Source organism: Enhydra lutris, unplaced genomic scaffold (assembly GCF_002288905.1).
Source record: "Enhydra lutris kenyoni isolate GAN:26980312 unplaced genomic scaffold, ASM228890v2 scaffoldscaffold26, whole genome shotgun sequence".
NCBI lineage: Eukaryota > Metazoa > Chordata > Mammalia > Carnivora > Mustelidae > Enhydra > Enhydra lutris.
Window position 1 is genome coordinate 586,086 of NW_019154110.1, and position 25,411 is coordinate 611,496.

The following is a 25,411-nucleotide window of genomic DNA, read 5'->3' on the forward strand; positions in this document are numbered from 1 at the left end:
GAAAGGGGCTAACACTTGTCAGTGTCTGAGCTGAGAAAAGTGCTTAAAATACATGTGCTAGGGACACCTGGGTGGCTCAATTGGTGAAGCATCTGCCTTTAGCTCAGGTCATAATCCTAGGATCCTGGGATCAAGTCCCTCACCGGGGTGAGGGGAGGATTCCTTGCTCAGCAGGGAGCTTGCTTCGCCCTCTGCCTCTGCCTCTGCCTGCCGCTCTCCTGTTTATGTTTGCTCACTCTCTCTCTCTCTCTCTGATAAATAAATAAATAAATAAAATCTTTAAAAAAAAAAAATACATGTGCTGTTGGGGCATCTGGCTGGCTCAGTCAGTTAAGCGTCCAACTCTTGATTTCAGCTCAGGTCATGATCTCAGGGCTGTGGGATCAAGCCCTGCACTGGGCTCCATGCCCAACACACAGTCTGCTTTCGATATTCTCTCTTCCTCTCCTGCCTCTGCCCCTCCCCATCCTTTCACTCCCACTAAATAAATAAAATCTTAAAAAAGAAAAATACATGTGCTCTTGTCCACATCGTCTTCTCATCCTTCCCACTTATATCAGTTAAGCCTTCCGGATGCACCGCCCCACCCCCATACTCCGCAGGGCAGCAGTTCTTACCTATGAGCCCTGACCCTTGGTGAGGGGTGATTAGAAAGGCCCCCAAATCCATTTTGAACACTGATTTTTCCGCAGTGCCTAGCAAGTATTGACATATATTATTTCATCCCAACAACTCTGAAAGTGGGAATTTAAAATTATTATTTAGAGGGGATGTGGCATAATTTGTAATAATCAATATTTTGGTCTTCACCCCATTCCTGGCACAGAGTTCCTAAAACCTGTTGAATTTCCTAAGCGATGAGAGCAATGGGAGCGTTTGGAAGCATCTTTTGTTATAATCCTTCATCTTTTGTACTTGGTTCCTGAAACAGCTCCAGGGCCATAAAGGTGAAAGCTCCAAGGTTATTCCTTTGTTAAAGAGGTGCCTTCTGGGACACTGCTGAGGATGAGCTGGATGCCCAGGGAACCAACCACTATTAGAGGGTTGGAAGGTGCAGTCCCACCCCTCCAACCTCCCGGGAGTTTGAACCAATCATGCCTAAGTACTGAAGCCTCCATAAAAAACCAAATGATAGGCTCAGAGAGCTTGAGTTGGTGAGTACATGGCGGTGCAGGGAGACAGGTGCATCCTGAGGTCGGGGAAGCTCTTCCCCTCCCTCCACACACCTGGCTCCCTGCAACTCTTCCATCTGGCTGTTCCTGAATCATATCCCTTTACAGTAAATTGATAATCCAGTAAGTAAACTGTTCTGAGTTCTGTGAGCCACTCTAGCAAACAAACCGAACCTGAGCAGGGGGTCAGGGGAACCTCAAATCTATAGCCTGTTGGTCAGAAACACAGGTGATAACGGACTAATGACTGGCATTGAAAGTGGTGAGGAGGCGACCTGTGGGGCAGAGCCCTTGCCCTGTGGGATCGGAAGTCAGAATGGAGTTGACTGTAGGACACCCAGCTGGTGTCACAGAATTGCTTGGTGGGGGAAAAACCACCACACATTTGGTGTCAGAGGGAGGTGAAAATAGTGCTGTGAGTAGACAGAAAACAGGAGCCAGAGGCTCAGAAAAGGGAAGGAACTTGTGCTAGCGAGTGTTAGGTGCGGGTTTGACCTCTAGTGGGTCTCTCCCGCTCCGTTCTGCCTCCCAGATACAAGATGACCTCGCCTAAGAAAGGGCTTTCTTTTTCAGACTTTCTTTCCCACCCATTCCAGGAACAATGGACCATTTCAAGCCCTCCCCACATCTGTGGGGGTATACCCACATCTGCTCTGCTGGAGGGGTTCTGCTTTCTGTCTTCTCCCCATCTTCAGGCAGGAGCCTTCCCAGAATCCTCAGTGCCACTCAACACAAAAAATGGCCTGAGGTAGTCCCAGCCATCAGGCTGGCAGTTCACTCTTCTCTGCCCCTCCCTCCAAGGCTCCCATGTTCTGCCTGGTTTTGTTGCCTGCACGGTCACTGCAGCACGCCCACCGCACCCCCCCACCCAGGGCTTGGCCTCCCCACTTTGGGGACGCTCACCTGCATTTTCTCCAGCATCTCGAAGAACTCCGCCGACTGAAAGACACAAAGAGGTTGCATCAGCTTGGAGGTCTGCTGAGAAAATCTCCTCACCAATTTTCTGCAGGCCTAGCCCAGGGCTTCCCCGGAGACAAGAGTCATTTGAATCAGAAGGTAATTTGATTTTGCCTTTGCAGGGCTGGCGGGCCAGAACACCCCCTAACAAAAGAAAAAATTACATGCGCCCAAGCTGGCAAATGGCCCTGGGGAGAGCAGGCACTCAGTCTCTGTCAAGAGAGAGGAGCCTGTGGGGCCCCAGGGAAAAGTCAAGTTCCCTAAAACACCTGTCAGCCCTTGGATTCAGTCTCCAGGAGGAGTCCTGTTTGGGATGTTTTTCATCCCAACGGTGGGGCTAAGGTGTCCAACACAAGTAGTTTCCCAAACTTTTGTGGCCACACAGTCCTCCTGTCTCCAACCTCACTTAGAACTCCAACATATAAAACCAGTAGAAGCAGAGCCCCTCTGGCCAGAGCAGCCATGAGGCTTGAGCTCCTACGGTGCCCGTCCCGGTCCCCTGTCCCCAAGGCAGCTCTTTGGGACCCTAGAGGTTGTGAGCAAAGCCTGGAAACCACTGAAGTGGAGCCTCCAGGGACCTGGACAGATTATTCAAAAAATCTCGAACTATGAAAGTCCAAACGTTTAACCTGCTTTGGCACCCTCCTTGTAAACTCCAGGTAAATGCAAAAAGCAGAAAAAGGAAATGGAACAGAGGGGTGAGGGGCCAGAAGCTCTACCCTAACAAAACCCACGCAGAGATCTCTCAGCAGTTTCCCCACTTCCCCTTCCATAAAAATAGCTATACTTTCTTGCCTTAACATCACTGCCCACATCTGGGTCCTGGCAAGCCATGAGTTAATGAGCACCCAGAACACAGTCTTCAGATGAATAAGAAAGAAAGCAGTGATGATGAAAAACAAGGAGGTCCTTGTCACTTCATGTGGAGGAAGGGCGTCCCTCCCTTCCTCTGCAGTCAGCAATGGGCCAGAATTACCTGGAGACCCCTGCCCACAGAATTCCCAGAGAGAGCCACCATGGGAAGGATCTTTGTGGAGTCCCCTGGCTTCAAATGAGCTCCCCTCAGGCCACAGTTGGCCTTTTGGAGGCAACAGTCTCTGACCCCCAGCAGTTCGGGTCCCAGAGTCTGGAAACCCCCTGTGGGAATGTACAGCATGGAAGACGAGCTTCAGGCCCCCACATTGAGCATCCTTAACCAAAAGCAGCCGAGAAACACAAGACTCCTGAACCTATCCTTCCCACTGGCTCTGTGCACCCTTACCAACTCCAGTCTCCAGGAGACCAAGATTCCTAGACAGAAAGAATTTATACAAATCAATAGGGCTAGAAAGAAGAGCAGGAAGAGGACAAAAGGGCAGAAACAATCAACAATTACACACGCAGACATCTGACCCAGTGATTCCACTTCTAGGGATCTGTGCTATAAGCACGCTTCCGTGTGAGCACAAGGATGGACGTTCCCTGAAGCAGCATTTCGTTACAGTGAGCTACGTTCGGATAGTATGAACAACTGGGTCCCATTAAATTAAATGGCTTGGATGAAATGGACAATTTCTAGCAACACACAAACTACCAATGATGACTCTAAGAAATGGAAAATCTAAAAAGATCTGTAATAAATAAAGAAACTGAATTAGTAATCAAGAAGCTACACAAGGAAAAGCCCAGGTCCAGATGGCTTCAGCTGTGAATTCTGCCATTAAAGAAGAATTAATACTAGTTCCTCAGAAACTCCAGGAGTGCCTGCGTGGCTCAATGGGTTAAGCCTCTGCCTTCGGCTCAGGTCATGATCTCAGGGTCCTGGGATCAAGCCCCGCACCGCATTGTCATCGGGCTCTCTGCTCAGCAAGGAGCCTGCTTCCCCCTCTCTCTCTGCCTACTTGCGATCTCTCTCTCTGTCAAATAAATAAATAAAATCTTTTAAAAAAAAATATCTTAAAATAGGAGAGGGAACACTTCCCAACTTATTATAGGAGGCTAGCATTACCCCAACAACAAAACCAAAGACATCATAAGAAAACTACAGACCTACATAGCTTACGAATATAGACACAAAAATACTCAAAAACACCAGCAAACCAAATCCAACAATGTATAAAAAGAATTACACATTGTGACCTGGTGAGATTTATTATGGTAAAGTTGGTTTATCCAAAAATCCATGCCTATAATACACCAGACAAATAGAATAAAAACAAAAACCATATTGTCAATTCATCAGACATAAAGAAAGCATCTGACAAAACTCCAAACCCTTTCTTGATTAGAAATTAGGGGGGAAAAAAAAAAAACTAGATAGAAGGGAAGTCCCTCAACATGAAAAAGGGCAGCTACAAAAAACCACATGTAATAATATTCTTAATAATGGAAAACTAGTGCTGCCTGGGTGGCTCAGTGGGTTAAGCCTCTGCCTTCAGCTCAGGTCATGATCCCAGGGTCTTGGGATTGAGCCCCCGCATTGGGCTCTCTGCTCATCGGGGAGCCTCTCTCTCTGCCTGCCTCTCTGGCTACTTGTGATCTCTCTCTCTGCCAAATAAATAAATAAAATCTTTTTAAAAAATAATAATGGAAAACTAGATACTTTGTCCACAAAATAAGGAATAAAACTAACCACTGTCATCATTTCTATTTATCACTGTGCTAGATGTTCTAGCCAGAACAGTAAGGAAAAAGAAAAAGAAAAAAAAAAAAAACTATTATAAAAGGCCTCAAACTGGAAAGAAAGAAGCGAAACTATCTCCATTCACAGATGACATGATCGTGTATATAGAAAATACTAAAGGGGCACCTGGTTAGCTCAGTCAGTGACTCTTGATTTCAGCTCAGATCATGATCTCAGGGTCAGGAGATCAAGCCTGTGTGATCTCAGCACAGCGTCTGCTTGAGATTCTCTCCCTGTTCCCACCCCCTGCCGGCAATCTCTAAATTAATTAGTTAATTAAATTTTTTTAAAAGAAAATACTAAGGAATTCACTAAAAAAACTATTGAAACTAATATAATAAATGAGTTCAGTAAGCAACCTAACTGTAAGAGCTAAAATTTAAAAACTCCTAGAAGAAAACACAGGAGTAAGTCTTTATGACGTTGCATTTGGCAATGGATTCTTAGATAGAACACCCAAAGCATGAGGACCACCAGCAAAAAAAACCACAATAAATTAGACTTCACCAAAACTAAAAACTACTGTGCTTCGATGGACACTGTCAAGTAAGCAAAAAGACAATCTCACAGAATAGAAGAAATATTTGCAAATCATCTACCTAATAAGGGACTTGTATCTAGAATAAAGATTTCTTACAACTAAATAATAAAAATAATTTTTTTAAGTTTTTTTTATTTTAGAGAGCAAGTGTGTGCACAAGTGGGGCTGGGGCAGAGGGAAAGAGAGAGGGAGCAGACTCCAAGCTGAGCAGAGCCCAACATGGCACTGGATCCCAGGACCCCAAGATCAAGACCTGAGCCGAAACCAAGAACTGGAGGCTTACCAACTGAGCCACACAGGTGCCCCAATAATGTAAAAATGAGCAAGGGATTTGAATAGGCATTTTTCCAAAGAAGATAGACAAATGGACAATAAGCTCATGCAAAGACACTCAACATCATTAGTCATTGGGAAACGTCAACCAAAACCACCCTGAGAAACACTTTCCAGGCATGAGAATGGCCATAACCAAACAGAAATAAGAGCAAGTGTTGGCAAGAACGTGGAGAAATTGGAGGCCTCACACAATGCTAGTGAGAATGCAAAATGGGGCACCCACTGTGGAAATAAGTTTGGCGGGTCCTCAAAAAGTTCACCATTGAGCCACCATTTGACCCAGGAATTCCACTCCGAGGTATATAACCCAAGAGAAATGAAAACACATGGCCACCAGAAAAACTCACACACCAACACTCACAGCAGCCATATTCATAACATCCAAAAAGTAGAAACCACCTAAACAGCCATCAACTCATGAACTAACAAATTCTGGCATATCCACACAGTGGAACAGTATTCAGCCATAAAAAAAAAGAATGATGTGTTTATTCATGCTACACACAACACAGGTAAACCTCGAAAACAGTGCGAGAAGCCAGAACACAAGAGGCCACCTATTATGATTCATTCTGTAGGAAATGTTCAGAAAAGGCAAATGTATAGAGACAGAAAGTAGGTCTGTGGTTGCCTAGGACTAAAGGAAATGGGAGATGTGGAGAATGATGGCTAAAGGGTATAGGGTTTCTTGGCTGTTTTTGGTTTGGGGTTTTTTTTTTTTTTTTTTTTTTTCATTTTAATACCAGTACAGTTAACATTCAATGTTATAATAGTTTCAGGTGTAAGAGGGTTTCCTTTTGAGGTGATGAAAATGTTCTAAATTCAATTGTTGTGATCGTTGCACAATTCTGTGACCATACAAAAAAAAATCCTTGAATTATACATTTTAAATTGGTGACCTTGGTACAAAAATTGTATCTCTATAAATCTGTTTCAAACAAATTATGCGGCCATTCAAAAGAAAGCAATAGAGTTACTACTTCCATGAGACACTCTCCAAGATACATTAAGGGGGTGGGGAGAGCAAATTGGAGAACACACAGAATATGATCCCATTTTTATAAAAACAAAACCAAAGGTTGCCTATCTGTATATAGAGAAGAGAGAGTGGGAATAGTAAAGGGGGGTTATGCTTTACATACAGCCTACTTCATAAGCACACAGACCTACACAACTCGCATAACCAAATTTCAAATAAATACATTTTGTAAGGGAAACCATAAAATGTGCAAAAGAGGGGCTCCTAGGTGGCTTAGTGGGTTAAAGCCTCTGCCTTCGGCTCGGGTCATGATCCCAGGGTCCTGGGATCGAGCCCCATATCAGGCTCTCTGCTCCGCGGGGAACCTGCTTTCTCCTCTCTCTCTGCCTGCCTCTCTGCCTACTTGCGGTATCTGTCTGTCAATTAAATAAATAAAATCTTTAAAAAAAAATGTGCAAAAGATGTGAACAATTTGCTAAAGGAGAAAAATAAAATGAACAGAAAAGACACAGTACATGCCCAACCTCCCTAGTTATTAAAGAAATTATGATAATAAGGCAACATCTTTTATCTGTCAGAGTGGCTGAGATTAAAAAGAAAACTTGGTTGGCAAGGATATGGTATTAAGGGTACAGGGACTGTATAGGTTAAGTGTGTACTGGGTACAATCTTTCTGAAGGGCAATTTGGTGCTCTCTGTCCACAGCTTTAAAAATGTTCACGTATGAGACACCTGGGTGGCTCAGTCAGTTAAGCATCTGCCTCCAGCTCAGGTCATGATCCCAGGGTCCTGGGAGCAAGCCCCACATTGGGCTCCCTGCTCAGTGGGGAGTCTGCTTCTTCCTCTGCCTGTCACTCTCCCTGCTTGTGCTCTTTCTTTCTCTCTCTCTCTCTCTCTGACAAATAAATAAAATCTTTCCCAAAAAATGTTCATGTATTTTGGTCCAATAAACCCACTCTAGGAAATTTACCCTAACGCAGTATTTGGGCAACTATACAATGATATTTGTTGCGATGTTGTTTACAGGCAAAAAAGTAGGAAACTACCAGGGGCACCTGGTGGGCTCAAGTTGGTTGAGTTCGTTAAGCATTTGTCTTCTCAGGGTTTCCTCCTCAGCAAGGAGTCAGCTTTTCCCTCTCTCTCTGCTCCTCCCCCTGCATGTGGGCTCACACCCACATGTTCTCTCTCTCTCTCTCCATTCCTCTGTCTCTCTCTCTCTGTCTCTCCCCCTCTCAAATAAATAAAATCTTTAAGGAAAAAAAAAAGTAGAAACAGCCGAAGTACCCACCAGTGAGGGAAAGAGTAAATAATGCATGAGATTATGCCCCTACCAAAAATACTATGAGAGGAGATCTATGCTAATTATACAAAAATAAAGATTCAAAACGCACTGTGAGAAAAATGGAGTTTAGGCGATCCCATTTTTTTTAATTAAATATAAAAATCGTGTTTGTGTGTGTATTTCCTATGTAATATTCATGGATATTGATATACAGATATAGAATATATATGTATATATGTATAGATACAAATGTATAGGTCTGCATGTGAATACACACATCCCTCATCCAGAAAAAAAAAAAAATAACTTGAAGGATAAATGCCAAAATAAGTTATAGGTTAAGGATAATTTTTTTCCTTTTTGCTTTTCAGTATTTTTCACATTTTCTGTAACAACTATAAATTATTTTTGGAGTAATAGGTTACCCAGCAATAGTTTTTAAGACTTCAACACACAGGGGCTCCTGGGTGGCTCAGTCAGGTAAGCATCTGCCTTCGGCTCAGGTCATGATTCCAGGGTCCTGGGATTGAGCCCCGAATCAGACTTCCCGCTCAGCAGCATGACTACTTCTCCCTCTCACTCTCCTCTGTGCTCTCCCCTCTCTATCAAATAAATAAATAAAATCTTAAAAAAAAAAAAAAAGACTTCAACACATAAGTGAAAGCTCTGGCATTGTGTTCTTTGCTTCTCTAAACGCCTGCTCCGGGCCCTTCCCCCATCTTCATCACAAGGTGTCCAGGGACACAATGACGCTGACTTTGGTACCCAAGAACATCCCTGGATTCAGGCCAGTTCACCTCCAGGTCTAACCTTGGCTGTGTGGATTACAGTCTGGGGCCCTCCTGAATCACCCCCATATCCAGCTTACTCTCTGTTACCCATGCAAACTGCCAGTTAAAAAATCCTCTGTATGGGGAAAAAAAAAAAAAATCTGTGTGTTCTTAGACAATGCCTTTGTACTATTTAATGTTAACCCCAAATGACTAAGCACCTGCAAGGCATGGGCCAGACACTGGAAGTTCTAGGCAAGGCCCCAATTTTCAGGGCATTTGATCTGCCAGGGCTACGTTACAGCTGCCCAGTGCCCCAGTGTTCAGAGGAGGCCTGAAGCACTTCTGGCTGGAAGGTCAAGTGTATTATTTCTCTATTGCTGTGTAACAAATGACTCCAAAACTTAGTGACTCGAAATTCCCTTGGTTCAGGAATTCAGAGATGGCTCAGTTGTATGGGTCTAGCTCAGAATTTCTCAGGTGTTTGCTGTCAGGATGGGATCAGGAGCTGCATCATCTGAAGACTTGATTGGGGCTGGGGTGTCTTCTTCCAATGCGGTACACTCACAAGGCCCCATTCCTCAGGACACGGACCTCTCCACAGGCTGCCGGAATGTCCTCAAAATGTCACCCCCTCCCCAGAGTGAATGAGCCAAGAGACAAAGCTATAGTACCTTTTATTACCTCGTCTATGAAACTGCACACTATCATATTCCCCTCTGTCCTCTTCATTAGAAGCCAGTGTTCACAGGCAGCCCACACACGAGGGGAGGGGAATCGGGTTCCACCTCCCGAGAAGTACCAAAAAAATGTGTAAACACATTTTAATACCACCACACCAAGGAAGGCTTCTTGCAAGAAATGGGATCCCACTAGACCTTAAAGGATAAACAGAAATCACTTTGAATGGAGGAGCAGGGGGGCACATTACAGACAATGGTTCCTATATAGACAGAGGTGGAAAGATGGAGAAGCATCATGAGTGCTCAACGAAGAGAAAGTGAGTGGATCAACCTGGCAGACACGCCTCTGGGTCAACAACCTGAAGATGACACTGGAAAGGGAGCCTGGGGTCTAGGCCTGAGAAACTCCACATGCCAGGAATTCAGGCTTAACTTGCAAGGCTCAGAGAGCTACAGCACTCATGTCCCGTGGAAGGACACAGGAGGCAACAGAATCCAGTGGTCAAAGCTGGGTTTGGGAAGTAGTCAGCCCACTGCCACCCCCCTGTGTAGCATGAGACACGATACCCACGGTATCTTCACTCCCTCACCTGAAGGCAGAATCAGCCCTGCCTTTCAGGGGTCACAGAAGGAAACTGAGAATATGGACTTGAGAAGTACTGGCCAGGGCATGGTCCACGGCGAGCACTCAGTGCCTTCTGGTAGTTGCTATTTACTGTTAGAAAGCTCATTCTGCAAGTGAGCTTTGTCCTGCTGGGAGATGGTCTGAAAACTTTAGGGGTGTTCCTGATTGAGAAGACAGCTTTTCTTATCTTTTTCTTGACAGTCTTCCCAGAGGCAGTATAGTTAAGTTACTGTTAAAAATGGGTTTTTAGGGATGCCTGGGTGGCTCGGTTGGTTAAGTGGCTGCCTTCAGCTCAGGTCATAATCCCAGGGTCCTGGGATTGAGTCCCGCATCAGGCACCTTACTCAGTGGGGAGCCTGCTTCTCTCTCCACCTCTGCCTGCCGCTCTGCTTACTTGTGCGCTCTCTCTCTCTCTCTCTCTGACAAATAAATAAAATCTTTAAAAAGTGGGGGTGGTTGTGTTTCCTCCATGAAGATGCTGGGGCACAGGTGGGGAGTTGAAAGGGCAGAGATCCGGCCTCAGGCCTGAATAATGCACGGGGCGGATGACTCCTGGGTGGACAGCATCCAGGAGCAGAGAACAGTGGCAACTTGGCCTCAGCTGTGCCGGCCCCACTTCCCGGTGACTCACTGAACTTTCCGATGGGACAGTTCCAGCTTTGGCAAAGAGCAAGTCTCTTTTTCCACCCAGAAGCAGGGTGACTCAGGCCAGCCCAGAACAGCAGCTCCAGCCACTCAGACCTATCCTTGTCCACACCCCCTGAGATTGTGTCACACAGCTGAGGGCACACAGAAGGCATGCAATAAATGCTCACTGACTCACCCACACTGTCCCATAGGCCCTTCAAGCCCGAATGAAGTCCTATCCTCGGGAAAGGAATCCCCCGTCAGGAAGTCAGGTATCGGGTTTTCACAGAGAAATGTAACTCAGCCTCCTCATCGATAGCAGCGTCCGCTCAGCTGTCCAATTTATTATTAGCAACCACCGTTGCCACCCAGATCAGAGCCACAGCCGGCGCTTCCCCTCAGGCCCCCACTTCAGCAGCCAGTCAAGTAGGCCGTTAGATAATCACCGAGAGCCAGCACCCAGCCAAAGAAATCACAGGCTAGGCCCCAGGGTTTTGTTTGGGTTCAACGCCGTCCTCTTCACCTCCCGATATAGAAACCATCTGGTCTTCCTTCAGAAGGGCAAAGCCAGTCCTTGGGGGTAGAACCCAGGAGGAGGGCCAAGGCAGCAGGAGCAGAAGTGAACGGGATCTGCAAGGCCAGCCTCAAGAAATCCTCTCGGTGGCCCTACTCGTTCACTCCGGCACCAGCCCCCTGCCCAGGCGATGAAGCAGCAACCAGGAAGGAACACGGCGTGTGCGAGGGCAGGAGGGCCACTGCCTCCCATCTCAGCACCCTGTGTCCTACCTCCCTCTGGCCCTCAGCAGCTGTGCACACAGATTCGGCCTTTCCCTGCAGACAACCGGCCACCTGCTTTTTCCTTCTTGTTCCATCTCCACTTGGGAGACCCACCACCAGCATGTTCCCTCTCCCTCCTCCTTTTCCCTGACCCTGTTTGGAGAGGGACACCCACTGCCACCCATCTGCGGCCCATCAGGTCTGAAGCTCCCCTCCTCCCCTCCTGGAGTTGGGGTGTGTTTACATGTGAACAGCCTTTCTATCGCCCCTGCCCAGGAGATACTGCACCCCCACCACTCCCAGCACAGGACAGTGTTGCCTGAGCATCTGTGCCTTGGAGCGGGGCTGTGGCTGGGGTAACCTGAGCCCGTCTGCAGAGCCCAGCATGGCACCCAACCCAGAGCATGTTCCTGCACGGTGGCAGCTGTCTCCTTACCCCTGCCGATGGGAATCTAGAATGCAAAGGGGCAGAGGCATGTCGACAGCAACAAGACACATGAAAACAAGACAAGGATGGAGGAGAAGATATTTTCCACCCTGCAACAGCCCCAGGAAAATGGGATGGAGATGTGGGCTGGGCAGTGCCAGCTGAGGAGGAAACCAGAGCGAGCTTCTTATCCCGAAGGCAAGGAAGGCACTGCAAAAGAAAAGGCTTTCTGGACAGTTCTGGGAAAAGATTTTTTGGAAAGCTGGGAGAGCTAGGAACCCAGAGCACACACCTCACAGGGAGCCAGATGAATGTGTCCCATGACTGCCTAACCACAGCACAAGCCTCATTGCACTAACTCTGCTGCTGGCTCAGAGGCCCCCCATCCATGGCGTAGGAAGGATGAGGGGGCCAGGTGGCCACCAGGCTAGCTCCCAAGGCCTGTGGAAAACACTGGGGCTCCTCCCCACGAGAAGGCAGAGAGTAGTGCATTAGAACAAAAGGTCCTCACAGGCAGGCTCTTTATTTTGCTCACTGCTCTGTCCTTGGGCCTAGAATTGCCTGGCACGTAGTAGATGTTCAAGAAGTATCTGCTGAATGACGGACTGATCTCTCTGCCAAGCAAGCTGAGAATGAAGCAGGAAGGGAGGCTGTCTCGGGCCTGAGAATCTGGGCTGCACCCAGCCAGTGTTCCTCCTGGTAAGCATTGTCTTCGGCCACAGACTACACACCTCCCCGTGGAGAGCAAACCCCATCCCCAACAGGGGCCTCCAATAAGTTGCATCCCGATACAGGGACTGTTCCAAGCAAGCCTCCTTCCACTACTCTCCCATCCTTCCTTCTTGCTCCCTTTCTCTTCTTTGGTCACCAATGCCACCAGTTCACACTGGACCTCATCCCTCTGGAGCTAGCATCTGCAGGCACTGCTTCAACTATGTCAGCTTGGGCCAGGAGCCTACAGCACTCCTGATTTTCTCTGGCAATGATGACTCAACAGAACCACCTGGACGGCTTGTTGAAAACTGGGTTTGTAGCCACCACCACCCCACTCTGAGTTTCTAATGCTGAGCCAGAGACTCTCCATTCCTAACAAGTTCCAGGTGATACTGACACTCCTGGTCTAGGGACCACGCTGAGAACTTGACTAACCTGTGGAATTAATCGTATTTAATGCAAGTGGTGTGTGAAAGGGACCAACCTGGCCAGAGTAGAGATGGAACAGTGTCAAAAATAATGGGAAGGGGGCTGCCTGGGTGGCTCAGTGGGTTAAGCCTCTGCCTTCAGCTCATGTCATGATCTCAGGGTCCTGGGATCGAGTCCCACATCAGGCTCTCTGCTAGGCAAGGAGCCTGCTTCCTCCTCTCTCTCTCTCTCTCTCGCTCTACTTGTGATCTCTCTCTGTCAAATAAATAAAATATTTAAAAAAAATTTAAAAAAAATAATAATGGGAAGATGGCTGGGTTCTTAGAGGACATCTTAAAATTAAGCAGAATTCCATTTAAGTCTCTAAGACAGGATTCGAAAATGCAAATGACTACAGATACCGCGCAAGTAACATAAGAGTGAAGCAATAAGTAAAGAGATTGATTCAATAATCAAAAACCTCCCAACAAAGCAAAGTCCAAGATCAGAAGGCAGCATGGTAAATTCTGCCAAGCGCTTCAGTAAAAATTACCACCAGTCCTTCATAAACTCTTCCAGAATATAGAAGGGAACACTTCCCAACCCATCCTACAAGGCCAGCACTATCAAAACCATACAAAGAAACTACAAGGGAAAGGAGCTACAGACCAATATCCCTGATTGATACAGATGCGAAAATCCTCAACAAAATACTAGCAAACCAAAGTGAACACCATGCCATAAGCCATGACCAGGTAGGATTTATCCCAGGAATGCAAAGTTGGTTCAACATTAGAAAATCAATGCAATACATTGTATTAATAGAATGAAGAGGGGAAAATCCCACACGATCATCTCAACTAATTCAGAAAAGGCACTTGACAAAATCCAACAATAAAAACACTCAGCAAAATAAAAATAGAAAGGAACTTCCTCAATATGATAAAGGCCTTTTTTTTTTTTAAACCCAATTCATTCTCAATGACACTGAAACAGTATCCATAAGACCAGAAACCAAATAAGGACACCCACTCTCACCACTACTACTCAAGGTGATGAAATTTCTAGCCAAAGCAATTGGGCAAGAGAAAGAAATAACAGGCATCCAAATTGGAAAAGAAGAAATAAAACTATATATTTTTGTTGTTGTTGTTGTTGTTGTTTTTCTTTTCTTTTTTTTTTTTTTTTATCTGACAGACAGAGATCACAGGTAGGCAGAGAGGCAGGCAGAGAGAGGAAAGGAAGCAGGTTCCCTGCTGAGCAGAGAGCCCGATGCGGGGCTCAATCCCAGGACCCTGGGATCATGACCTGAGCCGAAGGCAGAGGCTTTAACCCACTGAGCCACCCAGGCGCCCCAAAACTATATATGTTTAAAGATGACATGATCCCACATAGAAAAACACAGGGGCTCCTGGGGGGGTTCAGTTGGTTAAGCATCTGATTCTAAATTTCGGCTCAGGTCATGATCTCAGGGTCATGAGATGGAGCTCCACGCTGAGCCCTGTGCTCAGTGTGGGGTCAGCTTGGGATTCTGTCTCTCCCTTTCTCTCCCCTCTGCCCTTCCCCTGCCTGCACACTCCGTCTTGCTCTCTCTCTAATAAATAAATAAAATATTTTTTAAAAAGGAAAGAAAAAGGAAAACCCAAATACACACACACACACACACACACACACACACACTCTATGAAAGCAAATAAAGGACATCAGTAAAACTGCCGACTATAAGATCAATAAACAAATATCAGTTGTTTTTATATATGAACAATGAAAAATCTAAAAAGAAAATTAAGAAAACCGTTCCATTTGCAAAAGCATTTTTAAAAACCTAGTACAATTTAACCAAGGAGGTAAAACACTTAGACACTGAAAAGTACAAAACAGTAATGAAAAAAATTAAAGAAGACCTAAATAAATAGTATGACATCCTTTGTTGGTGGGTTGGCAGATGCAGTATTCTTCAGATGGCAATACTACCCAAACCCCTATTAGAATCCCAGCTGGATTCTTTGTAGAAATTGAAAAGCTGATCCTAACGCTGATCTGGACACTCAAGGGAAAATATTCAGCCAAAACATTCTTTCTTTAATCTGAGTATAGCTGACACACCAATGTCACATTAGCTTCAGGTATACAACAGTGATTTTTTTTAAGATTTTATTTATTTATTTGACAGAGATAGAGAGAGAACACAAGTAGACAGAGCCACAGGCAGAGGTAGAGGGACAAGCAGGCTCTCTGCTGAGCAGGGAGCCCAATGTGGGGCTCAATCCCAGGACCCTGGGATCATGACTTGAGCTAAAGGCAGACGCTTAACTGACTGAGCCACCCAGACGTCCCAAGTCTTTAGGATTTTCTATGCATAATACCATGTCATCTGCAAATAGTGACAGTTTAACTTCTTTAACAGTTTGGATGCCTCTTATTTCTTTTTCTTATCTGATTGCTATGGCTAGGACTTCCATAACTGTGTTGAATAAAACTGTCAAGAGTGGACATCCTTGTCTTATTCCTGATTATAGAGGAAAAGCTCTTGGTTTTTCACCACTGAGTATGATGTCAGCTGTGGATCTTTCATATTTCTTTACCAAGTTGAGGTATGTTCCCTCTAACCCCACTTTCAAGAGTTTTTATCATGAATGGATGTTGAATTTTGCCAAATTTTTTTTCTGCCTTTATTGAAATGACTATATGATTTTTTATCCTGTCTTTTTGTGGTATATCACATTGATTTGCAAATACTTAACTATCCTTGCATCTCCAGAATAAATCCCACTTGATTGTGGTGAATTATCTTTTTAATGTATTATTGTATGCAGTTTGCTAATATTTTGTTGAGGATTTCCGTATCTATGTTCATCAGGGATATTGGCCTATAGTTTTCTTGTGGTGTCTTTGGCTGGTTTTGGTATCAGGGTAATGCTGGCCTCCTAGAATATATTTGGAAGCTTTCCTTCCTCTTCTGTTTTTTGAAATAGTTTGAGGAGAATAGGTACTAACTCTTCTTTAAATGTCTGGTGAAATTCCCCAGTAAATCCATCTGGTCCTGGACTTTTATTTTTAGGGAGTTTTTTGATTACTGCTTCAATTTCATTACCTGTGATTGATCTGTTCAGATTCTCCATTTCTTCCTGCTTTAGTTTTGGAAGACTGTATGTTTCTAAGAATTTATGCATTTCTTCTAGGTTGTCCAGTTTACTGGCATATAATTTTTTCCAATATTCTGCTTATTTAGGGGCTCCTGGGTGGCTCAGTTGGTTAAGTGTCTGCCTTTGGCTCAGGTCCTGATCCCAGAGTCCTGGGATTGAGCCCCATATCAGGCTCCCAGCTCAGTGGGGAGTCTGCTTCTCCCTCTCCCTATGTTACTCCCCTCACTCATACTCATTCTGGAGAGAGAGAGAGAGACAGAGAGAGGGTAGGTGGGGGAGCACAGGAAGAGAGGGACAAGCAGACTCCACTGTGAATATGAAGCCCAATGCAGGGCTTGATCTCACGAGCCTCAGATCATGACCTAAGCAGAAACCAAAAATTGGAGGCTTAACCAGGCCCCCGACACATAATTTTTAAAGTATGCTCTTATAATTCTATTTCTGTGGTGTTAATTGTTATTTCTCCTCTCTCATTTCTAATTTTATTTATTTGGGTCCTTTTTCCATTTTTCTTGATGACCATCAACCAAACACTCTTGAAAAAGAACTCACACTTCCCAATCTCAAAACTTACTACAAAACTATAGTGATTGAAGCAGTGTGGCACTGACATAAGATAGCCACATAGAGCAATGGAATAGAATTGAGAGTCCAGACAGAAACCCATACATTTATGGCCAACTGACTTTGGACAAAGATGCCATGACCACTCACTGGGGAGAGAATGGTCTTTTCAACAAATGGTACTGGAAACACTGGATACCCACATGCAAAACAATGAAGTTGGACTCCTACACTTTATACCATAAACAAAAGTTAACTCAAAATAAAGCAACAATCTAAACCTAAAAGCTAAAACTATAAAACTCTTAGAAGAAACCAAGGGGGGTGGGGGGCAACGCCTGGGTGGCTCAGTTGCTTAAGCAACAGCCTTTGGCTCAGGTCATGAGCCTGGAGTCCCAAGATCGAGTCCTGCATCAGGCCCCCTGCTGAGCAGAGAGTCTGCTTCTCTCTCTGACCCTCCCACCTCTCATGCTCTAAATAAATAAAATCTTTAAGAAAAAAAGAGGAAGAAGAAAACATAGGGGAAAATATTCATGACCTTAGATTTGGCAATGGATTATTACATATGACACTATTTTTTTAATTAAGAAAATAGAGGTAAATTGGCCTTCATCAAAATTAAAATCTTTTGTTCTTCACTGGATAGTACCACAGAAATCAAAAGAAATCAACAGAATGGGAGAAAATATTTGCAAATCATGCATCTAATAAGAGCCTAGTATCCAGAATATAAAAAAAAAAAAAACCAAAAAACAAAAAAAAAACCTCATAACTTGGGCAGCTGGGTGGTTCATTGGGTTAAGCCTCCACCTTCAGCTCAGGTCATGATCTCAGGGTCCTGGGATCGAGCCCTGCATCGGGCTCTCTGCTCAGCAGGGAGCCTGCTTCCCCCTCTCTCTCTGCCTGCCTCTCTGCTTGCTTGTGATCTCGCTCTCTCTCTGTCAAATAAATAAATAAAATCTTAAAAAAAAAAAAAAAAACCTCATAACTTAACAAAAAGGCAAACAACCCAATTTAAAAGTGGGCAAAGGACTTGAACAGACATTTCTCCAAAGAGGATATACAAGTGGACGATAATCACAAGATGTTCAATATCATTAATCACTGGGAAAAGCAGATCAAAACCACGGTGAGATACCACTTCATCCCTACTTGGCCGGTTATAATGAAAAACATATATAGAGAAAATAACCAGTGCTGGTGAGCATGAAGAGAAATGGGAAGGCTCATGCACTGCTGGTAGGAATGTAAAGTGGTGTAGCCACTGTAGAAAACAATTTGATGATTCCTCAAAAAGTTAAATGTAGGGGTGCCTGGGTGGTTCAGTCAGTTAAGTGTCTGCTTTTAGCTCAGGTCAAGGTCTCAGGGTCCTGGGATCCAGCCCTGCTTTGGGCTCTCTGCTCAGCAAAGAGCCTGCTTCTCCCTCTCCCTCCACCCCTCCCCCTGCCTGTGTTCTCTTTCTCTCTCTCTCAAATAAATACATAAAATCTTTTTTTAAAAAGTTAAATATAGTGTGTTACCATATGGCCCGGAAATTCTACCCCAGCTATAGACTGAAAAGGACTGAAAACAGGTAATCAACAGATACTTATACACAAAAGTTGTTCACTTGTACAATGAACAGCAGCAGCACTAGTCATACCTGCCAGAAAATGGAAACAATCCCCGTGTCCACCAACAGAGGGATGAACACACTGTAGTGTCCCCACACAGCGGAATATCATTCAGTCACAAAAAGGAATGAAGCATTGACACATGAACTCGGAAACATTTAAGCTAAGTGAAAGCTGACAGATACAGAAGGTCACAGTCTATGGTTCCATATCTCTGAAATATCCAGAGCTCCAGAATCGATAAATCCGGAGCGACAGAAAGCAGACTAGTTTTTTCAAGGAGCTGGAGGGAAGGGAAATGGAGAGTAACTGCTGAAGGGAGTTTCATCTGGAGATAATGAAAATCCTGCAGAACTAACCAGAGGTAGGTCTTGCATGACAATGTGAACAGACTAAATGCACTGAATTGTTTGCTTTAAAATGATTAACTTGGGGCACCTGGGTGGCTCAGTCGGTTAAGCATCTGCCTTTGGCTCAGGTCATGATCCCAGGGTCCTGGGATCGAGCCCTGCATCGGGCTCCCTGCTCAGTGGGGAGTATGCTTCTCCCTCTCCCTCTGCTGCTCCCCCTGCTCTTTCTGTCAAATAAATAAATAAATTCTTAAACAAAAAATAAAGCCAGAAATCAAATTTGCATATGAACTCTCACAATTTTTATTTGTTGATAGCCAACTCAAAGTTTTAGAAATCTCTATGCAGACCAAACAAAATACATCTATGAGCCAAATCAGCCCAGAAGACCTAAGTTCCACCCTCTGCCCTGGACAGCAGCAAGTTCATGAATGTCCCTGAGCTGGAAAATGGGATGACAGAAGCAAAGTGTTAGGAAGCCCCAAAGTGTCCTCTGTTGGGCCCCCGTGATGTACCAGGCACTGAATCAGACACTTCACAAATGTCGCCATATAAGCCTCGAAGATGTCCCGGGAGGAAATGGGAGGGTGGAGGGTCTGTCCCCGGAGGTCTGAGTGGTTAAGCAACTCACCCAGAGTAAACACACGCAGGAAAAAGCAGAACCTAGACTCAAGTCCAGATCCACCTGGGTTTGCTACCTCCGCATCTCACACATGTCTGACAAGTGTCTCAGACTTCACAAGGACCCAAAGAATGCTCATTAATATTTTTCCTCAAAAACCTTCCTCCACCCATTCCTGATGCTCAGGACAAAACCCCAGAGTCACCATCACTGGATTCCTTATTCCTCACTCCCCACCCCCCATCCTGCAAGTCCACTGCCAAAATACATCCCAAGCCCGGAGGCTTCTCCGAAGCTGCCCTGCCTCCACCACGTCTCCCTGTCCCTCATCAGGACCAGGCAGCTGCCTCCTCGCCAGGCTCCTGGCCTCCACGACAGCACCTCCCTCATCAGTTCCCCCCAATGACTGCCACACTGTCTTTCTGAAAGATAAAGCAAATGACATCGGCACCCAACTTAAAGCCCTCCAACACACCACTCCACACCCCTGTGAAGGCCCAGGGATGGGTCAGGCCATTTTGTTTAGTAACAGGGTCACTATGCTCAACCCCTGTCTTAGGGCAGCATGGCCTAAGATTTGGGGGACTCTACCCCCACCCCCAAAGAAGTGTCCCACACTGTCCACACTCATCCCTAAATGGTCACCCTCAGCTCCCCTAGAGAAAGGAGGGTAACACAGCCAAGGAGGGGGAAGAAAGGAAAGAACACAGCCCACCTTGGCCTACGGCAGACAAGTCTGTGAGCGACAAAGAGCTCAGCAGACCCGAGCTCACCCAGTCAATCGAGGCCCTCCTATGTTTCCTAAGAGGGTACAAAGAACCTGGCACAGCTGAACTCGGGATCACTGAGCCTCCAAGAACAATCTGGCTTGGCAGAAAAAGACCTTGACTCTAAGGCTAGCCAGGAACATCACACACGCACACACATACACACACACACACACACACATACACACACACACACACACACACACACACACACACACACACACAAACACATACACCACTCCCAAGTACACACTAACTGCACAGCTCTGAGGCTCTGGGACAGGACACAGAGCCCCTGCCAGGGCCATTCAGAGCACCACGGCACAAAGGGGAGAGAGGGCTGGACCTCCAGGGCAGGCCTGGCCAGCTCTAAGTGTCCATAGCCAGGCAGCAGCCCAGCTAGAGAGTTCCCCCTCCCTCCCTCGCCTGGGCACCCCCACTTGCAACATAGCCTGCGGCTAGCTGTGGGTCCCCTCTGGCTCTGGCACAGTGCCAAGAAGCCTCGTCAGGGTTACGCAGAGATGAATTCTGCCCAGTTCCATGCCAGGACCCTGTTTCAGCTCTCCAGGCCAGGGAAAAAAGGCTCTGGTCCCCAACTTTGTCAGGGCCTCCCACAATTCCTTCTACACACACGGCCCCCACTGTCCCTGATCTTTGTTCCTACTTCCCCTCAATGACAGGTGGCTTCCCTGCCCCAGAGTAGGCCAAGAGCCACCAGGGGCTCCCTGCCAGGCAACAAGAGAAGGGACTCTGGTTCCTCCCCTGCCCACCCCCTCGGGGCAGCAGGGCCTGGATGGGCATTCCTCCACAGCCTGGGGACACTCACCAGAATGTTCTTTAAGAAATCCATCATCTTCCACCAGTGCCCTCCCCTGCAAGTCGGTAGCGAGGGGGAGGGGGCTCTGCCTCCCCGAGCACCACTGGAGCTGTTGCTGCTCCCACCCCAGCTGCTGGGCTGCTGCTGACGTTGAACAACTTCCTTAAGATCAAACAAGGAACTGCAGGATTTGGGTGTCCGCCCGGAGCTGTTATTCCACATTGACTGGCCCTGACCTTTGACCTCCTCCTGTGCCAGTGCTGTTTTCCTGGGAGCCCGGGGCAAGGAGTACCCCCCAAGAGAGAGACATCACGCCAACAGGATGTAAGAGGGGACCCCCTTGGGGGCATAGGCAAGTCGGGGTGTAGGAAGCATTCCTGTCCTTTCTGTCCTTTCATGAGCTCTCCATGCTGCTGGCCTGTGAGGTGGGATGGAAGGCAGGACCCCGTGTGCTTGGAGCCTCAATGTTCCTATCTGTGAGCTGGAAAGCCCAATATGTAAGAGAATAAGAACAAAGCTAAAGCAAGCAAGCAGGGGCCTGCATCTTTAAAGGCATTCTCATGGGCCTCCCAGATCCTGAATCGTCCTACCCGAAGGTCTGAAGAAACATGGGCAAGAGTAAGAAGTGGCTCCTTTCCAGGTGGGGCTTATGGGACGAGGGCCCGGCATGGTGAACTGGTTTCTTTCATGAACAGCCTAGGGGGGTTTTTTTAGAATCATTACATGTATTATTTTGGTTTAAGAAAAAAATTTTTTAATGTGCTTTAAAAAAAGAGCAGTCCTCATGTCCTGTGGCTATCCCATAAGAAAAATTAAAAATAAATAAAGCAAATGGCTTGGAGAAACACATGTGGCTTCAACAGCTCAGGGCCCAGAGGCACCAGAGTGCTGGGGCTTTTTTTTTTTTCCAAGATTTATTTATTATTTGAGAGAGAGACACACAGCAAGAGAGGGAACACAGCAGGGGGAGTGGGAGAGGGAGAAGCAGGCTTCCCGTGGAGCAGGGAGCCCGATGTGGGGCTCGATACCAGGACCCTGGGATCATGACCTGAGCCGAAGGCAGACACTTAACTACTGAGCCTCCCAGGCACCCCCAGAGTGCTGTGATATTAACAGGAGCACAAGTGTGGGGAGCGAGAAGCCAGGTCCCAGAGCTCAGCCCAGGGCTCACCTGGGTCTCAGAGTCTCTCTCCAACACTAATAAACACATTACATTCAATACCCATCCACAACCCTCAATCCCATTCCAGCTTTGGGCAGAAAGCAATGTCCCTGGCTCAGAAGGAAAGGAATAAATTTTTTTTTTTAATCCCTCCCCAAAAAAGGCAGTGTGGTATGGTGGAAACAGCCACAGCCTTAGTGGTGGAGGACAAGGTTTTAACTCGTGGCTCTATTGTTCACAAGCTGTGTGAGCTGGTCACTCAGCCTCTGAGCCTTAGTTTCCCTGTCTGTAAAATGGGGAGATCTGACCCACTTTGCAAGGTGCTTTAGAACAGGATGTGGTGTATAGAACCTGTCTAGTAGAGGGCAAAACTCAAAGACCCTCAGCCTTTTAGTTGGTGGTATGAAAAGTACCCCACCACCTGCTCTGCCACATCCAAGGAGCCAATCTCATCTCTGCTTTCCCCACTCTGACCCAGCCCACCACGAGGCACACGGCCCATCTCCTCTCCCCAGTCCAGCGCGCCACCCTGCTACTGCTTGAGCTCCAGAGAGCCCAAAAGCAGCCACGGGTGAACAAAGGCCAGGAAATGCCCTCAGAGGCTGGAGGAGGGCACAGCTCAATTGAGGTCAGCAAAGGCATGGGTCCATGGAATGGATTGACACTAGAAGTCACAGAGGAAGTCATAGAGGAAGAAGGGCAGAGTTCTAGGATGTGGATTGAGCCACTGCACACAGTTACAGTTACAGGAGCCATGTGCTAGGGGTCAGCCCTGGCTGCAGAGAAGGGTGACAGTGTCCCTTCCAACTCTTAAAAATTCTGATCGAAAACCAGTCTCCCTGCCTGGGGAAAGGTACCCAGAGTAAGGCTCTGGTGTCCTCACCAGAGGATTCACGGAGGCGAGGGCAGCGGCTATGCTACAAAGGAAGGACTGTTCCCTGCCACACTTGCTTCTGGTTCACCTGCATTCCAGCTCAGAGCCAATGAGTCATTTAGCAGAGCCCCTACCCCACCCCTGCCATGCCCGCCCCTGCAGGCCCACTCCCCAGGCTCGCAACCCCCCTGCCATAGCACCCCAGGGCCCAGGAAGCCTTGTGGTCCACTCCTTGCCTCTGCACTGAAATGCATTCAGAGGCAGCCGGCAGTTAGGAAGGAGAGAAACAGGGAACTAATCCACCGCTGAGCCAAGCCCTGGCTTGAGGCAGGAGACCCAGAGAAGACCAGCCTCCGTCCCTCTGATCTAGTTGACTCCTACTTGCACTTTAGGCTTTAGCTTGCAAATCACCTCCTCTCCTCCCCATGCCCTATGGAATCACTTCTCTCTCTGTGTTCTAAGTTCTTGTTTGTTCCCTCCACTTCATCTGGCACCTCAGCGCCTGGCACACAGGTGCTCAATAAACACCTGCTGAATGAATAACGGAAGAAAGGAACTGAGTTCCATCTAGTGACTAAGATAATCACCTAACTCAATAATTACAACACAGTAAAAGAGGAGCGGTAACGGGGATGAGCTGACCCTGACCCCTGCAAGGATGCACGGAGAAGAGGGCAGTGGCTATGCTACAAAGGAAGGATGTAGCAGAAAGGGTTTACTGTCCCCATTTTGCAGGCAAGACAACAGAGACACAAGAAAATCATGATCTGCACCTAAGGATACACCATGGAAGAACAGGAGTCAATATCCAGGCCTAGGATTCATTCCCACTACCCCCCATTTAACCTTCATGATAATCCAGCTGGGGAGGAGTTGGGAAATGAAGCTCAGAGAGGCTGATTGACCTGCTTAGGGTCACAGAGCCTGTTGGGAACAGAGCCAAGTATTCCAGATGAGAGAGGGGATGCCATAGAGGAAATGGAGAGGAAGGAGGAGCAAGGTGGGGGGAAGATCAGTGTATCTGCCTTTGCTAAACTCAAGAGGGCAAGAAGGAGGCTCTGGGTAAGGAGGCCCACACCCCCTGGTGGGGTCATGAGCACCTGTGGCAGTGGGACCACCCAATGGCACGCAGGTGGGGTGGGCCCACCGGCCGACATAATGAGTCTAGAGGACAGCCACACACAGAAGAAGGAAGGAGGGCCAGGGAGCCAAGCAGCCATTCTGGTGGGGACAAAACTGCCCTCTGACCAGTGGGAGGTAGGGAGCAGAGATTAAGACCTGAGCAAATCTCCCCTCTGTCAAATTAGCCTCCTGTGCCTCTGAAATGAGACCTCTCTTCCTTCTACACCAGAAAACCTGCTATTTAGAATGCCTGAGAGCAATAATTTGATTATAAAATATCTTGCCTACAGCAAATTCACCTGGACCAGCAGGTTTCCCTCCCTGCCTGGAACTTCTTGCCACCAGCAGCTGTGGTCCAGTAAAAAGAGCAGCAGGGTAGGAGTCAGGCAGGCCAGCATCCAAATCCCAGCCCAGCCATAGGCCAGCTGGGTGACCTGGGGCCTCACTTTCTTCATTTGTAAAACTGGAATTGTGATTTCCACCCCCCACACACACCTTCCTTCCTGGGTACATCTGAAGAAGAAATGAGAAGACAAGTGCGTGTGCACCTAACACAAGGACAGAAACTAGGCAACAAACGTCTACTCTAAATCCGTCAAATTTATAGAATTAATTTCATGATGGGAGCCACTGACATGCACTAAGCTCTCATGACACATGCCAGGCCCTCGACTGGGACCCTCATGACCATCTGAGAGGCAGTCACTATTATTATGCCCACTCTATATTTGTGGAAACTGAGGCCAACAGAATTCACTAACTAGGTCAACAGGCAGCACTGGCAAAACAAATACAGCCTCCAGAGTCCAAGTTTTGAACCACCACACTAACAGGGCCTGGCTGCACTGTTTGGATCAGCTGCTGGGTGCACAAGAGGCAGGATGCCCAGGGTCCCAATCCCACCTATTCTTCCCTAAAATCCTTCTGAAACCCTCAGCCCAAATACCCAGAGCACCTGACTTGATTTGGGTACATACCATATTCTGTTTCCTCTTAATGGCTAGGGCTGTCTGCTCTTTCCTCTAAATTAAAAACTCCAGGGGACCCCTGGGCGGCTCAGTCGGTTAAGCGTCTGCCTTAGGCTCAGGTCATGGTCCTGGAGTTCTGGGATCAAGCCCCACATCTGGCTCCTTGCTCAATGGGAAGCCTGCTTCTCCCTCTAACCCTCCCCCTGCTCATGCTCCTGCTTGCTCTTTCTTTCTTTCTCTCAAGTAAATAAATAAATAAATCTTTTTAAAATTTTTAATTTAAGGGATGCCTGGGTGGCTCAGTGGGTTAAGCCGCTGCCTTCGGCTCAGGTCATGATCCCAGCGTCCTGGGATCGAGTCCCACATCGGGCTCCTTGCTCAGCAGGGAGCCTGCTTCTCCCTCTGCCTCTGCCTGCCACTCTATCTGCTTGTGCTCACTCTTGCGC

At 46.9% G+C, this 25,411-nt stretch overlaps 1 protein-coding gene across 1 annotated transcript in view; it reads right to left on the reverse strand.

The window, feature by feature from the left end:
- The window catches only part of LOC111151526 (RAP1 GTPase activating protein 2), a 182,050-nt gene that overhangs the window by 52,346 nt on the left and 104,293 nt on the right, over nucleotides 1-25,411 (reverse strand). The window contains exon 4 of the mRNA XM_022509576.1: nucleotides 2,076-2,111. Coding sequence (XP_022365284.1) covers nucleotides 2,076-2,111 — 36 coding nt within the window. The remainder of the gene's footprint in view (nucleotides 1-2,075; nucleotides 2,112-25,411) is intronic.